Source organism: Salvia splendens, chromosome 8, assembly GCF_004379255.2.
Source record: "Salvia splendens isolate huo1 chromosome 8, SspV2, whole genome shotgun sequence".
Taxonomy (NCBI): Eukaryota; Viridiplantae; Streptophyta; class Magnoliopsida; order Lamiales; family Lamiaceae; genus Salvia; species Salvia splendens.
In genome coordinates this window covers 10,934,004-10,949,997 of record NC_056039.1, presented here as the reverse complement: position 1 = coordinate 10,949,997, position 15,994 = coordinate 10,934,004, and the positions used below count along the sequence as shown (strand labels likewise).

The window sequence follows — 15,994 nt, the reverse complement described above, 5'->3', positions numbered from 1 at the left end:
GATTAACAGAGTTAGTTTTTATTAACGTTGTTAAAGTATGGAGATTAAGGAGAGATTCTAGATCTTTCCAATATGTAGTATATGTAATAGGATCCGGCTGCAAGTTAATCAATAAAAAAAAACAATAGCTCGGGCTTACGATTTGTAGCAATGTTTAATCTTGCTTTCTCTATTGTGTGTTCTTGTTGTTCTTTTCATTTTGTTTTTATAATTCCTTTGTTCTCTTACTGTGCATCAGTATTTGTGTGCCTTTTGAGTTGAAAGATGCCCAATTGCTCAAATTTAGAAGGGATTCTTGCCGATTTTACGGAGAAAATTGCTTTTCTTATTTTTGTTCTTGATATAGCTGATCTTATGATCTGTTTAGTAGATGTATATTGCTTAGAAACTTACTCAATTAGTTATATTTGCAATTTTCAGTGGCTTAATTATCAGCCTAGGAGTTTAGGGGGCTTCATTGAAGGAAATGATAAATAGATTCTGTGTATCGTTATTGGGTTGGAAGATTTACCAAGTTTGGGTATTATTGGTGTTTGCTGCGGTGTTTCATTAATAACTCTGAAATGAGGTTCTAAATGCTGTTGCATTCCTTTATTGGATTGCAAAGACTTTTAAGACAGTAGAAAGGGTGGACATTGAAGGGTTTTTAATTATGATTTTGCTGTAACATGCTTGCAGTTATCATAGTTCAGTTGATGCTAGAGAAGTGTGGTCTGTAAATGACAAATGCTGTTGAGGTTCATGTAGAGAGTGTGCATGGAATGTATGGATATCCCTCAGCTCTGGGTGAAAGAAGATTATTGCCATAAGTTCATGACAGAATCGAGAGTTTTCTGTGCCAAAGATGTCCTGGAATTCCGGAGTTTTACATTTATAGATGTAAAAGATAGGAATTTGGCCCTTCTCTATTGGCTTCTAGAAAAGCTACAACAGATATGACGAGACTAGTACGAAATTGATTGTTGTCTGTTCAGTTCTTACCATAGTTAGTGTTTTGATACAGATTTCTAAACTTCCTTATCCACTGACTGAAATAAATTCCCCTCCAAACTCCGCATTTTCATGGTACAAGCCCATGAATACTGCAGTTAATTTGGATAGAAGTTGGTCAATGGCAGTGGGTGTGCACCTCGAAACACACCGACAATTGTTCCACTTAATTCTTCTGCCAAACTGGATAGATCCGTGGTAATTCCTAACAAGACAATTAGAGCATCTCGGCAGAGAAAAAATAATAGTATAAATGTGTTCAAGCTCTCCCCACCATCTCCACCTCAGACGGTTACAAAACTCCCCCACCAGTTGGAGGTAATCAGGCTATTGTTGGTAATATTATGTTGTACAACTTTCTTATGTCATATTTCGTGTTTGAATAAGTTTTCCTACTGTTTATAGAGATACTTATCGTCGTTGACACCAGATGAAACACTTGCATTAGTTAAAAGAGATATCGAGAACTCCTCGCTCGCTAGAGATGATGATCAAGATATGTTCCGCAATATTTCTACTTTCAAGAGGTAAATCTTGAAAACTTGTATAGTTTGTTTACTTCATTTTGATCAATGTCATGGAAAACATGCGGGTCATAAGTTTAGGGAATTGGAAGAGAGGTCTCTCTTCAACATGACTACTGTACATAAATGAAGCCTCTTATGTGGCTGGGGAAGCCACATACACACATTTTAGTATGTTTTCATTAATAATTAAAAATGGAATATTAAAACAAACCTGCTTGAAACCTTACTTGCCAATATATTTTCTTCCTATTCTTCTTTCTTTTTATTTTCTTATTTATGTTAGAGATTCAAAGGAATTTCTGGTATGTTGGGTGATTGGAAATCACCGGGAGCTAAAACTCAGGTTTTGATGAGAGAATGAGTAAGATAGGGAAATTTTAGTCATGGAAACTCCTGTTGGAACCCTCTGTCATCATTTAATTAGCTGTCACGTTGATTATATACAAGACATATTATGATATGCAAATCTTACTCTATTACAAGATAAACCCTCGCCCCAAAACAAAGGTGCTAATATTGGGTCACATTTAGAAGGATTATAGTGTTTTATAAAAAGATCAGATCTAGAGTCACACCTAATTTAAGACAAATACTTATTGCTTTTTTCACAGTATTAGTTTCTATATGAGGTTCTCAGTTATCAATAATTAGGTAAATGAAACACAAACATACAAAAGAGAGAGAACAGAGGAATGTCGGAACATAGTTGAAATTCTAAATCAATCCACATACAAAATATTTAGAACTAGCGCTGCATGATTCAATGTCGAATTTTAGTTGAGGCAAAGAACAAATCCCAGTTGAATTTGGTGTGCAAACTTCAAACATGTTAGTTATATATTACTAGGTCAGATAAAGTTGCTTTGTCCTTGATCATGCGAGATTCTTATTTTTCGTTATACCGATCTCATTCTCACGTATCATTTTATTATAACCTGTATGATGATATATCTCGTTGTGTACATGTAAGCTTACAACTGAAGCTCCTCTGTCGATTTAGTAATTTGTTAAAATCAAGAGTGTAACTGTAACTGACTCTTGATCTGTAAACTTGCCTATTAGATACCTAAGGGAAAGCCAGGTTTTTGTTTTAAAGTCGTATGATGACACTCTGTACATCTAATAGTAACTTTCCTAAGACCTGTGTAACAAGGAACTGCATATCTGTACATGATGTTTCAAGTATTCGCATGATATGCAATCCTTCTATCAAAGTTACTTCCTTTTGTATGTGTTCCAGTTTCCCAGTAATTCCATTTTGAGATTATGGCTTTTGTTGTGATAAAATCTAAATTACAGGAGCTAATGAAATTCTCAACCTCAATAATCTAGCTAGGTAATTACTAATTGGAGATTAGTCTCTAATTAAATTTTTAGAGGCTAAAATCTACTTAGAGACATCATGTGTCAATCCTCTGAAGAGGCCTAATATTTCTCTCACGGATGATCTCTCTTGGATACCTTTTTCAAATCTTGGGTTGGGTCTATTTCAATTGAGTTAGTTACAGCTCAGTAGCTCACACTTTTCCTGCATTTAGATTAAGAGGCTTAAACTTGACGGCTCAGTCTCTTTTGTCCAATTAAGATTGGGGCTGCTTTGTGATTGTTATACGTCCACTTCTATGCCTTATTAGGTTTTCTCAATTTGTCTGATAGTGGAAACTGAAATCGAGTACCCTCACCCCTGAATGTAGCCATATGCATGCTGACTAGTTTGTAAAGTATGCTCTTCCAAGCATATATTCTGTTTAACTAGGTTGAATTCTGATACTGGGAAGGAATAAGCTGTTAGTAAATGTTGCTAAAAGTAATGAATCACATGGAATATTCCTGGTACAATTTATATTCTATTTAACTGTTTTAAGATTGCAATAAAGGTAGCTTCATAATCAATTAGGTCTCACCTGTAAGGCTTTTAGATTCATGCAGTGGCAAGAGATCTAAACTTAGCATAGTGAGCAACCACTGAGGAATGAGAAACAGGTTCCTGTGTGTTAATAATGTTGGGAGTTCATTGGTAGTTTTATGCTTCAAAAAATCAGGATACTATTAGTTTTATTGTCTCATCTTCTGTTTGTATATTTATCTTCCTGAGTTTCGTTGATCTCATACTTATTTTCTCTCACCCTCAGGATCTTCCTTCACTTACAGTTCAGGGACCGTATACTCTAAAGGAGCATGATGAGCTTATACAAAACACCATTAAAGTTCTGTGCGATGCAGATGTATCTGAAGGGATATTTAAAGCTGGATAGGATGTAACCCTCCCAGAAACGACCATAAGGAATCCGAGAAGGCCTCGCAGAAGCATTGGTGGAAGAAGAGTGTCACAGCTGCCAATTCTTGCCTTCTTTGCCGGATTGGATCATGGTAGGGTTCGTCCAATACTTCTAAAGCACTGGCTTGACAAAGATGAGGACATGAGGATCAAAGGTAGCAAAAAATATGACATATCCTACGCACATGAAATCCAGCAAATACTGCCTTTGTCCCATGGGCTATGAGATTGTTGAAGCAATGTGTGTCCCGGTGATTATTGGCGACAATTTTGTCCCTCCGCTCAACGACGATCTCAATTGGGATGCCTTCTCTGTCACTGTTTCTGAGAAGGACATTCCCAAGCTAAAAGAGATCCTCTTAGCACCTTGCAAACCAATGTGAAAATGTTGCAGAAGCATTTCCTCTGGAACGCGAAACCTGTTCCCTACGATCTCTTCCACATGATTCTGCATTCAATATGGTCTACCAGGCTAAAACAGATTCAGTTACAACAACCACAGTAGGGTAGGTTATACTCTTATTTTGTATTGCTTCATTCTGAGCAATGATTTTTTTTTTTTTTTTCAAAAAATTGGTGCATCGAGACCCGTCTAAATCGAAGAAAATAAAAGAAAACAGCGTTGAAGCAAAGACTTGCAAGTTTGCAGGTCAATGGATTAAGATGAAACATTTGGTATATAATTGAGTATGTTATGACTTGTCTCCATTCTGTGAAAAACTTTTAGGGCAGGTTCTCCATTCACCGTTTATCTTCATTGCATCACATCATTTTTGACGCGGTCTTCATACCATTTTTGGTCCACATATAATGGAGAATATAAGACGAATAAATCACTATCTTAGATCACTCAAATATAAAATGATAGCTGAAAAGGAAAACAATAGGCAATAGAGAAGCAGGCCAATGAGCCATAAGTCGCAAGGGAAAGGGGAAGACGACAACCACATCTTTGACTCCACAGCCCGGGAATATTGGGGTAATGTCGTCTTTCAGTAATGTTGAAAACGATGTTGTTAATATTTTGATTTCAAATGTTATGGGATTTACTATAAGTGAATAAACTTCATGTATTAAACTACTATTATCCCATATAAAAATTTGGAGTACTTATTTTAAGTATTTGTGTTTTCATCATTTTATAAATTTTTGGTTTGGGGTCGTTTGTCATATATTCATTCACCACTTATTATGGCTACATTCATTAATACTAGTAATATTGTTATGTATTATACTGTTCATATGATGTAACATGTTAGGAGTAGTACGAACATCACTGTATTCTTGGTAATAATACACATTATAAAATGTTATCAAATAAAACGGAATATCCCATATGCAAATTTGATTCCAATATTTCGCACGGCTACATACTTCAGCTGTCAAATTCAACACCTAACTATATAATATTTAAAGCACACAATACCTGGTTCCAATTGCTTCGCCTTGAAAACGGTTAATTGCTTATTATCTTTAATTTATTCTAGTTACCAAACGAGGAGATATAATTGTACATTTTCAAAAGTTGTACCAGAATTACAAGTCATGATGAATAATATTCTCGTCATAAAAATAGTCTTATATTTTCCTTTTTTATCACTCCACTAAAATTAGTCTAATACCAAATATAAAAATATTCTATGACAAAACAGTACCTAATTATATAGCTTCCATTTCTTTTTTACCAATACTAAGAGCATCCACAACCGTGCTCTTGCCAGCGGCACGGTTGTGGGCCCGGGCGGTACTATTCATGCCTGCTCTCTGGCAAGAGCACAACACCCACACCTGTGCTCTTCCGCAAGGACGAGCATAATTAATTTAAAATTCAATTAAACAATAACATTTCCATAATATTAAAATTCATTTAAAAACCACAATAAATATTACAAATGACAAATAAAATTAAACATTACATAATTAAAATCCTAAAAATGAAAAATTACATAATTAAAATCCTAAAAATTAAAAATTACATAATTAAAATCCTAAAAATTAAAAAAACCGCTACTCGTTGTCGAATTTCGCCCACATGTGGTTGATTAGGTCTTCTTGTAGTTGATTGTGGATTCGAGTATCGCGCATTGTGTGTCTTGTCTCGATCCTCTGGCCAACCGTCGTATGCTCGCCTCGGCGTGGGGGAGACCTCGCTGTTGAGCTTCCGGCTTCGTCCTCGTCGTAGAAGCTAGCCGCCCTCGGCCCTTCGTCGGCTATAATCATGTTTTGTAATATAATACACGTGAACATGATGTCGACGATATTATTCACGTACCACAGCCGAGCCGGGGCCATCACAATGTTGAATCGAGCTTGAAGGACCCCGAAGGCTCTTTCGACGTCCTTCCGCGCTGACTCTTGACGCTGCGCAAAAAGAACCCGTCTCAGGTCGTGCGGGTTGTGGAACGTCTTCACGAACGTCGACCACCTTGGGTAGATACCATCGGCGAGATAGTAACCCATGCGGTATGTATTTCCGTTGATGGTGAAGTCGATCCCCGGTGCTACACCATTCATCACATCATTGAAGAGTGGTGAAGAATAGAGCACGTTCAAGTCGTTGTTGGATCCGGCAACGCCGAAATATGCATGCCAAATCCATAGGCGATAGTCGGCGACCGCCTCAAGGATAAGTGTTGGGCCGCCGCCTTTGTGACCGCTTAAGTGTTGCCCCCTCCAAGCAGTCGGGCAATTCTTCCACCTCCAATGCATGCAGTCAATGCTGCCAAGCATTCCGGGAAAGCCATGGACTGATTCGTGAAGACGAAGCAACCGTTGGCAATCATCGGTGGTGGGTGCCCGAAGGAATTCATCCCCAAAAGCAGAACGAACGCCCTCGCAAAAATTCTTTAAACAAAGGATTCCAGTGGACTCACCGATATGCAAATACTCGTCGAAGATGTCGGCCGTTTGCCCAGTAGCGAGTTGTCGGATGGCACACGTACACTTCTGCAACGCCGTGATACTTTGCCGGCCAGCTGCATCTACACCTGTTTGAAGGTATTCAACACGTGCGGACAATGTGTTGACAATTCGCATGAACATGCGCTTTGACATGCGAAAACGGCGCCTGAAGTAATCTGCCGAAAACCGCAGATGGTCAGCAAAGTAGTCGGCAACGAGCCTTTCGTGGGCTCCCTCCCGGTCACGATGGATGTAGCGGCGATTTGATCTAGTGCGTTGAGGAGGATGAGAGGGGGTATTCGCCGCGACATATGCTTCGTAAGCGGCACGATGTTGTTCGTAGTATTCTTGTTCTTCGCGCTCCGCTTCCGCCATGAGATGAGTGAAATCCATTTAATGTTTTAAGTGAAGGTTGAATGTGTTGATAGTTTGTATAAGAATTATGAATGAGAGATGAATTGATGTGATAAATGAGTGATGAATGTGTGTATTTATAGATGATTTTGGGAAAAAAATAAAAAAAATAAAAAAAATTCTGAAAAAACGGGAAAAAAAACGGCCATATTTTTGGGATTTGGAAAATATTTTTTTTTTATTTTTTAGCATTATTTATAATTAAATACCGATTTTTAAAAAAATAAAATAAAAAATGTTTAAACACAACGGCTATGCCGTTGACGAATGGGAGCGCGCCACATGTGCGTCCGCTGGCACGGACGTGCTTGATACATCGAGCAGTGCCGTGCCAGCGGCGCGACCACAGCGGCGGCGGATGGCGTCCGTGCCAGCGGCGCGGACGGCGGTGGCGACGGACGCCACCGCTGCGCATGCTCTATATAGCCCCCCTTTTCAAATGTTATGGGATTTACTATAAGTGAATAAACTTCATGTATTAAACTACTATTATCCCATATAAAAATTTGGAGTACTTATTTAAGTATTTGTGTTTTCATCATTTTATAAATTTTTGGTTTGGGGTCGTTTGTCATATATTCATTCACCACTTATTATGGCTACATTCATTAATACTAGTAATATTGTTATGTATTATACTGTTCATATGATGTAACATGTTAGGAGTAGTATGAACATCACTGTATTCTTGGTAATAATACACATTATAAAATGTTATCAAATAAAACGGAATATCCCATATGCAAATTTGATTCCAATATTTCGCACGGCTACATACTTCAGCTGTCAAATTCAACACCTAACTATATAATATTTAAAGCACACAATACCTGGTTCCAATTGCTTCGCCTTGAAAACGGTTAATTGCTTATTATCTTTAATTTATTTTGGTACCCAGTATTCTAGTTACCAAACGGGGAGGTATAATTGTACATTTTCAAAAGTTGTACCAGAATTACAAGTCATGATGAATAATATTCTCGTCATAAAAATACTCTTATATTTTCCTTTTTTATCACTCCACTAAAATTAGTCTAATACCAAATATAAAATTATTCTATGATAAAACAGTACCTAATTATATAGCTTCCATTTCTTTTTTACCAATACTAAATAGCCCCCTTTTCTATTTTATTTTATCAATTTCGCATTTAAAATTGTGTCGCCCACCAATGCAACTTTTTCTATGAGAGTATGTTGTCAAAACCATCCCAAAAGTAATACTCAGTCGTACTAATAATAAAAATAGGGTTGGTTTCAGTTTAGAAAATATATCATACTCTGTAGTAACTATGTTTGGACATTGTTTAGTTAGGTCAAAATGTAAAATTTTGTCAAAATTATACTTAAATTCCCAATATTTTGCAATAAATGCATGTCATAAAAATTATACTTAAATTCTCAATATTTTCTTAGTCGGATTGTGCAAATCCTGAAATAATCCATTATCCATTAAACTCGATATGCATATGCATATGCATGTCAAATTATCAATACGATACAAAACAATTCCCGTGTAATTGTTGCATTCTCAACTCTCAACCTTATACACTTGATAGAGAAAGGCATAGAATAATACTACTACAAGTATGCGAATCATGTTGACAAAAGAATTCAAAAGCTGTTTGCATCCTTAAATCCTAAGTCTTAACCTTCTATATTTTATTCACCAGAGAGAAGTAATTTACAAATGCTCTGTAGATATTCGGCCCATAAGCTTGAATTCCTCTTGTTTACATCAATTATATTACGTATAATCCTAATTTAGTGGTGCCATTTTTTTGTGGGAGATTCAGATAAATGAGAGTGGAGACAAAAAAAAGGGACATAAGATGAGGGGGGGTAATTAGACTTGGTTTTAATTTTTTAGTTATATAAGTGGAATGATGTTTTAATAGAAGGTTTTGCCATGTCAAAAACCGTGACATATTCATTTTGGTGGAATATTAAAGTTGTTGAAAAATCACAACATATATTTATGTAAGTGGATTGTCACAACTTAGATAAAACAAAAACACATCCAAAATTCATGTATTTATAGGCATCCCTAGAACATAACCACTAGTATGTAATAGAGTACTAATATACAATTAATTGTTTATAAATTATAAGATATCTACATACAGTATAAGTTATAGTCATATGATGAATGTACTATATCTGTTTCTTTTTCCTATTTTAATCTAAGGCAAAACTACGCCGTATCACTAGCCTAATAGCTACCGTAGAAAAAAAATAAATTGGAAATGAGACCTCAAAAAATTTTGGATTTGAGAAGCGGATGATGATCGTCGCCGCCGCCGCGAGCGGAGGGGGAGGAGGGCTTCCTTTTGCGGAGATGCATTCTGACGTAGAAATTGAGAAAGAGGAAGAGAATGGCGCCGTTGAGAACGGAGTTGAGAAGCCAGGCCCCAATCCCGTTGCATCCGCCCTTGAGACAGTGGAGAAACAGGACGCCGACGTGGCACACCAGATTACACGTCAGCAGCGCCAGCTGGCAGCTAACGACGAACGGAAAACAGGCCGCCGGCAGCCCGATCGCGGTCCAGAATCGGTAGGCGTAGACGACGGAATAGACGAGCGTGGTGAGGAGGATGGCGAGGACCTGGAAGGATTGGGAGAATTCAAGCCAGAGAAAGGACATGAAGATGAGGATGGAGTGGTTGAAGAGCTTGAAGGAGGAGAGGCGGCGGTAGCGGAAGATGGAGACGAAGGTGCGGAGCGCGTGGAGGAAACGCGAGAGGTAGTAGATGTAGGACCAGAAGAAGACGCGGCCAGAGGGGCGCGTGCCCAGGGGGAAACAGAGGAGCCACTCGAAGGGGGTGGTGCGGGAGCGGGCGCGGCGCCACAGCCAGCGCGTGTCGCGGATCTCGGCGGCGGCGGAGACGAGGATGCCGGCGAAGATGGTGGCGGAGAGGAGGGCCATGGAGAGGGAGTGGACGGCGGGGAGGGGGCCCAGGGGGACGGGGCGGCGGTGGCGGGAGAGGACGGAGGCGGCGGCGTGAAGGGCGACGGCGGAGGCGAGGTACACGGCGATGGAGGAGAAGAGGAACGACCACGTCGAGCCCCACGTTTGGGCGTGGCTCCACCGGAAGGCCACGATGGAGGGGTGCTCCGACAGGTAATAGGTAAGGCTGTTGGCGGGGGCCATCCTGTGCGACGGCGGAACGGTGGTTCTCGTCGTCGGCCGGCGATTAAAAGTAGAGGACCCCTCAATTTGCTTTTCTCCACCGCCTAAATTTGTAATGGGAAATTTCATTTCTTCGATACCTAATTTATTTATAGGGCTCGTTGTCTATGCTTACGTGGTGGGTTTTGATTGGAGAAATGTCTTGCCGGTGATTCTAATTTGGAACAGACGTTTTTGACGTATCCCATTTTTTTGTCACGTTAAACAAGTGAAAATTAACGCCCTCTTTTTTCTCTTTATGTTTTTATTTGTTTCGATTTTATGCGTTTTATTTTATTGGTGTTACTACTACCATAATAGCATATGGAAACCATCATCATTACTACCATTAAAAATTACATAAAAATTTTAATACTTAATTGGTAATATAAAAGATAATAAAAAAAATTAAAATAATATAGTGAATGATGAGGCCAATAAATGATAAAGTAAAAGATAAGAAGAAGAAAATATTTTTATAAATGGATATGAATTATTCTATGAGACAGAAAAAAAGGAAATTAAGCTTATTCTATAGAACAGAGTGTCAAACATACCAAGAATAAAACAATTACCAAAGGAAGGAACATCATTAAGGGAGGAAGATGTGGAATTGATATGTAAAACAATGTCTTAGAATAGATTGATTTCATTCCAAAAATAATTTGTATTCCTCCCTACAAATAGGGAAAAACGGTTTGTATCAAAAATATCAAAAAAAAAAATACAATTCTCTTCTCCCAAAAGCTTCTAATATACATCGTCTTTTCAAGTCTATCGATTACCATCATTAAGATGGTATCAGAGCAGGTTCGGGACTCAGAACAGATTCGTCACCGTCCCGGGCATACCTTTCTCGACCTTTCCTAGAACCCCTGCAAAACCACCAAGATGTCAGAATTTGACAAAACCAAAACCAAACCTACAGAAAACTTCCAACTATCCAATGTGATTTCAAATACAGAGCTTGCTGCACAGTTTGCAGAATTTGTGAAATGGCAAAACAGCCAACAATCGAAGCCATCAAACCAAAACCAACCAAGCCGAATCTCCCCTAAACCAAAGTTGTTTGGGGAAGTTCATCTACGATCCAGGATAAATGGAGACAATTGCTACTTCTGGTGAAATCTGATGGAGCGGGCTATCGGAGGAGAGGGCCGAAACGGCGGGAGAGCCGCAGCGGCCGCCGCTCATGACCACGCCACCAACACCGATTCTCCGGCGGGCGGCAGCAATGGCGGCGGCATCCCCGGTAGCGGCGGCGAAGGGGCACCAGGTGAAGCTAGGGTTCCCACGGCAGAATGGAGGGAGGCGGCGAGAGTGCTGAATCGCAAGCATACATATTCCGAACTCTCCAAAATTCCAAAACTACCTCCCACAAATGCTAAATACAATTGCCGACCCCAGCCAAAAAAAGCCCTTCAGAATATACCCAAAAAATCCCAAATATTCCATATTAACCCCCGCCTAGAAGTTATCTATCCAATTACACTCCAAAATTCCCGAAAATCCCAAAGCCATCCCCTGAATTCACGAAAATCCCAGTTTCACCCCCACCGAAAGAAAAACACAAAAAACACCAACCAAACTTCCGAAAAAATCCAAACTGACCCCCCACTTGCAAAAACTTTGCAAATTGCACCCTCTACATCTGTTTCGGGCCCAAAAGACCCTCAATGGTTTTTCGGGCCAACCATGTCCTGCAGGAACTCCTTTGATGCTTTAGCATGTTCCTCTACATCCGTTTCTGGCCCAAAAGACCCTCAATGGATTTTTGACTGTGGGGCAACAGACACGATATCGTTTGAAGCCTCAGATTTTGTTTCCATAGCCAAATCAAAAATATCCTATGTCCAAACTGCCAGTGGGGACCTAGCACAAGTTATGGGGGCAGGCACAATCAATATCTCGCCGACTCTATGCCTCTCGAATTGTCTTTTTGTTCCGTCTTTATCACATAAACTGTTATCAATAAGTCATGTGACTAGAGAACTGAACTGCAAATTACTGATGCAACCTCGCTTCTGCATATTACAGGATATCAAGACGGGGACGATAGTTGGGCGTGGCACTGAGCGAGACGGACTGTACTATGTGGACGAGATAGCCCAACAGAGTGCTGCAATGATGCTGACTCCCGGACCGACAGACAGACAGGCTTGGCTTTGGCATCGTCGGTTAGGGCACCCATCTTTGGGGTACTTTCGTCTCTTTTTCCTAAATTAACTAGATCTTTGAACTCCTTTCATTGTGATACTTGTGTGTTGGCTAAGAACCATAGACATTCCTTCAAATTGAACAACACGAGAGTAAAATCCCCATTTGCTTTAGTACATTCGGATGTTTGGGGTCCCGCCCCTATCCCAGGGGGACAAGGTTTTCGTTATTTTGTGCTTTTTATTGATGACTATTCCCGCATGACTTGGATCTATTTCTTGAAAAATAAACATGATGTGTTTGATAGGTTCGTAGATTTCTATAATCTTATTCAAACTCAGTTTCAACACACCATCCAGATCCTTAGACCAGACAATGGGGGGAATTTATCAACAATAAAATGCAACTTCGAGGGGGAGTGTCAAACATACCAAGAATAAAGCAATTACCAAAGGAAAGAACGTCATTAAAGGAGGAAGATGTGGAATTGATATGTAAAACAATGTCTTAGAATAGATTGATTTCATTCCAAAAATAATTTGTATTCCTCCCTACAAATAGGGAAAAACGGTTTGTATCAAAAATATCAAAAAAAAAAATACAATTCTCTTCTCCCAAAAGCTTCTAATATACATCGTCTTTTCAAGTCTATCGATTACCATCATTAAGATGGTATCAGAGCAGGTTCGGGACTCAGAACAGATTCGTCACCGTCCCGGGCATACCTTTCTCGACCTTTCCTAGAACCCCTGCAAAACCACCAAGATGTCAGAATTTGACAAAACCAAAACCAAACCTACAGAAAACTTCCAACTATCCAATGTGATTTCAAATACAGAGCTTGCTGCACAGTTTGCAGAATTTGTGAAATGGCAAAACAGCCAACAATCGAAGCCATCAAACCAAAACCAACCAAGCCGAATCTCCCCTAAACCAAAGTTGTTTGGGGAAGTTCATCTACGATCCAGGATAAATGGAGACAATTGCTACTTCTGGTGAAATCTGATGGAGCGGGCTATCGGAGGAGAGGGCCGAAACGGCGGGAGAGCCGCAGCGGCCGCCGCTCATGACCACGCCACCAACACCGATTCTCCGGCGGGCGGCAGCAATGGCGGCGGCATCCCCGGTAGCGGCGGCGAAGGGGCACCAGGTGAAGCTAGGGTTCCCACGGCAGAATGGAGGGAGGCGGCGAGAGTGCTGAATCGCAAGCATACATATTCCGAACTCTCCAAAATTCCAAAACTACCTCCCACAAATGCTAAATACAATTGCCGACCCCAGCCAAAAAAAGCCCTTCAGAATATACCCAAAAAATCCCAAATATTCCATATTAACCCCCGCCTAGAAGTTATCTATCCAATTACACTCCAAAATTCCCGAAAATCCCAAAGCCATCCCCTGAATTCACGAAAATCCCAGTTTCACCCCCACCGAAAGAAAAACACAAAAAACACCAACCAAACTTCCGAAAAAATCCAAACTGACCCCCCACTTGCAAAAACTTTGCAAATTGCACCCTCTACATCTGTTTCGGGCCCAAAAGACCCTCAATGGTTTTTCGGGCCAACCATGTCCTGCAGGAACTCCTTTGATGCTTTAGCATGTTCCTCTACATCCGTTTCTGGCCCAAAAGACCCTCAATGGATTTTTGACTGTGGGGCAACAGACACGATATCGTTTGAAGCCTCAGATTTTGTTTCCATAGCCAAATCAAAAATATCCTATGTCCAAACTGCCAGTGGGGACCTAGCACAAGTTATGGGGGCAGGCACAATCAATATCTCGCCGACTCTATGCCTCTCGAATTGTCTTTTTGTTCCGTCTTTATCACATAAACTGTTATCAATAAGTCATGTGACTAGAGAACTGAACTGCAAATTACTGATGCAACCTCGCTTCTGCATATTACAGGATATCAAGACGGGGACGATAGTTGGGCGTGGCACTGAGCGAGACGGACTGTACTATGTGGACGAGATAGCCCAACAGAGTGCTGCAATGATGCTGACTCCCGGACCGACAGACAGACAGGCTTGGCTTTGGCATCGTCGGTTAGGGCACCCATCTTTGGGGTACTTTCGTCTCTTTTTCCTAAATTAACTAGATCTTTGAACTCCTTTCATTGTGATACTTGTGTGTTGGCTAAGAACCATAGACATTCCTTCAAATTGAACAACACGAGAGTAAAATCCCCATTTGCTTTAGTACATTCGGATGTTTGGGGTCCCGCCCCTATCCCAGGGGGACAAGGTTTTCGTTATTTTGTGCTTTTTATTGATGACTATTCCCGCATGACTTGGATCTATTTCTTGAAAAATAAACATGATGTGTTTGATAGGTTCGTAGATTTCTATAATCTTATTCAAACTCAGTTTCAACACACCATCCAGATCCTTAGACCAGACAATGGGGGGAATTTATCAACAATAAAATGCAACTTCGAGGGGGAGTGTCAAACATACCAAGAATAAAGCAATTACCAAAGGAAAGAACGTCATTAAAGGAGGAAGATGTGGAATTGATATGTAAAACAATGTCTTAGAATAGATTGATTTCATTCCAAAAATAATTTGTATTCCTCCCTACAAATAGGGAAAAACGGTTTGTATCAAAAATATCAAAAAAAAAATACAATTCTCTTCTCCCAAAAGCTTCTAATATACATCGTCTTTTCAAGTCTATCGATTACCATCATTAAGATGGTATCAGAGCAGGTTCGGGACTCAGAACAGATTCGTCACCGTCCCGGGCATACCTTTCTCGACCTTTCCTAGAACCCCTGCAAAACCACCAAGATGTCAGAATTTGACAAAACCAAAACCAAACCTACAGAAAACTTCCAACTATCCAATGTGATTTCAAATACAGAGCTTGCTGCACAGTTTGCAGAATTTGTGAAATGGCAAAACAGCCAACAATCGAAGCCATCAAACCAAAACCAACCAAGCCGAATCTCCCCTAAACCAAAGTTGTTTGGGGAAGTTCATCTACGATCCAGGATAAATGGAGACAATTGCTACTTCTGGTGAAATCTGATGGAGCGGGCTATCGGAGGAGAGGGCCGAAACGGCGGGAGAGCCGCAGCGGCCGCCGCTCATGACCACGCCACCAACACCGATTCTCCGGCGGGCGGCAGCAATGGCGGCGGCATCCCCGGTAGCGGCGGCGAAGGGGCACCAGGTGAAGCTAGGGTTCCCACGGCAGAATGGAGGGAGGCGGCGAGAGTGCTGAATCGCAAGCATACATATTCCGAACTCTCCAAAATTCCAAAACTACCTCCCACAAATGCTAAATACAATTGCCGACCCCAGCCAAAAAAAGCCCTTCAGAATATACCCAAAAAATCCCAAATATTCCATATTAACCCCCGCCTAGAAGTTATCTATCCAATTACACTCCAAAATTCCCGAAAATCCCAAAGCCATCCCCTGAATTCACGAAAATCCCAGTTTCACCCCCACCGAAAGAAAAACACAAAAAACACCAACCAAACTTCCGAAAAAATCCAAACTGACCCCCCACTTGCAAAAACTTTGCAAATTGCACCCTCTACATCTG

The 15,994-nt window shown here is 40.3% G+C and overlaps 1 protein-coding gene and 1 pseudogene across 1 annotated transcript; one reads left to right on the top strand and one right to left on the bottom strand.

Annotated features, from left to right (window-relative positions):
* Nucleotides 1-719: 719 nt before the first annotated feature.
* Nucleotides 720-4,407, top strand: LOC121745730 (annotated as a pseudogene).
* Nucleotides 4,408-9,116: 4,709 nt separating this feature from the next.
* Nucleotides 9,117-10,362, bottom strand: LOC121743037 (elongation of fatty acids protein 3-like). The gene has a single exon (XM_042136216.1). The coding sequence runs from the start codon at nt 10,259-10,261 to the stop codon at nt 9,365-9,367; it is 897 nt and encodes a 298-aa protein (XP_041992150.1). The 5' UTR covers nt 10,262-10,362; the 3' UTR covers nt 9,117-9,364.
* Nucleotides 10,363-15,994: the final 5,632 nt, after the last annotated feature.

Bases quoted from the DNA above. Each gene is read 5' to 3' on its own strand.
- LOC121743037 (XM_042136216.1), bottom strand. From the start codon at position 10,261: ATGGCCCCCGCCAACAGCCTTACCTATTACCTGTCGGAGCACCCCTCC.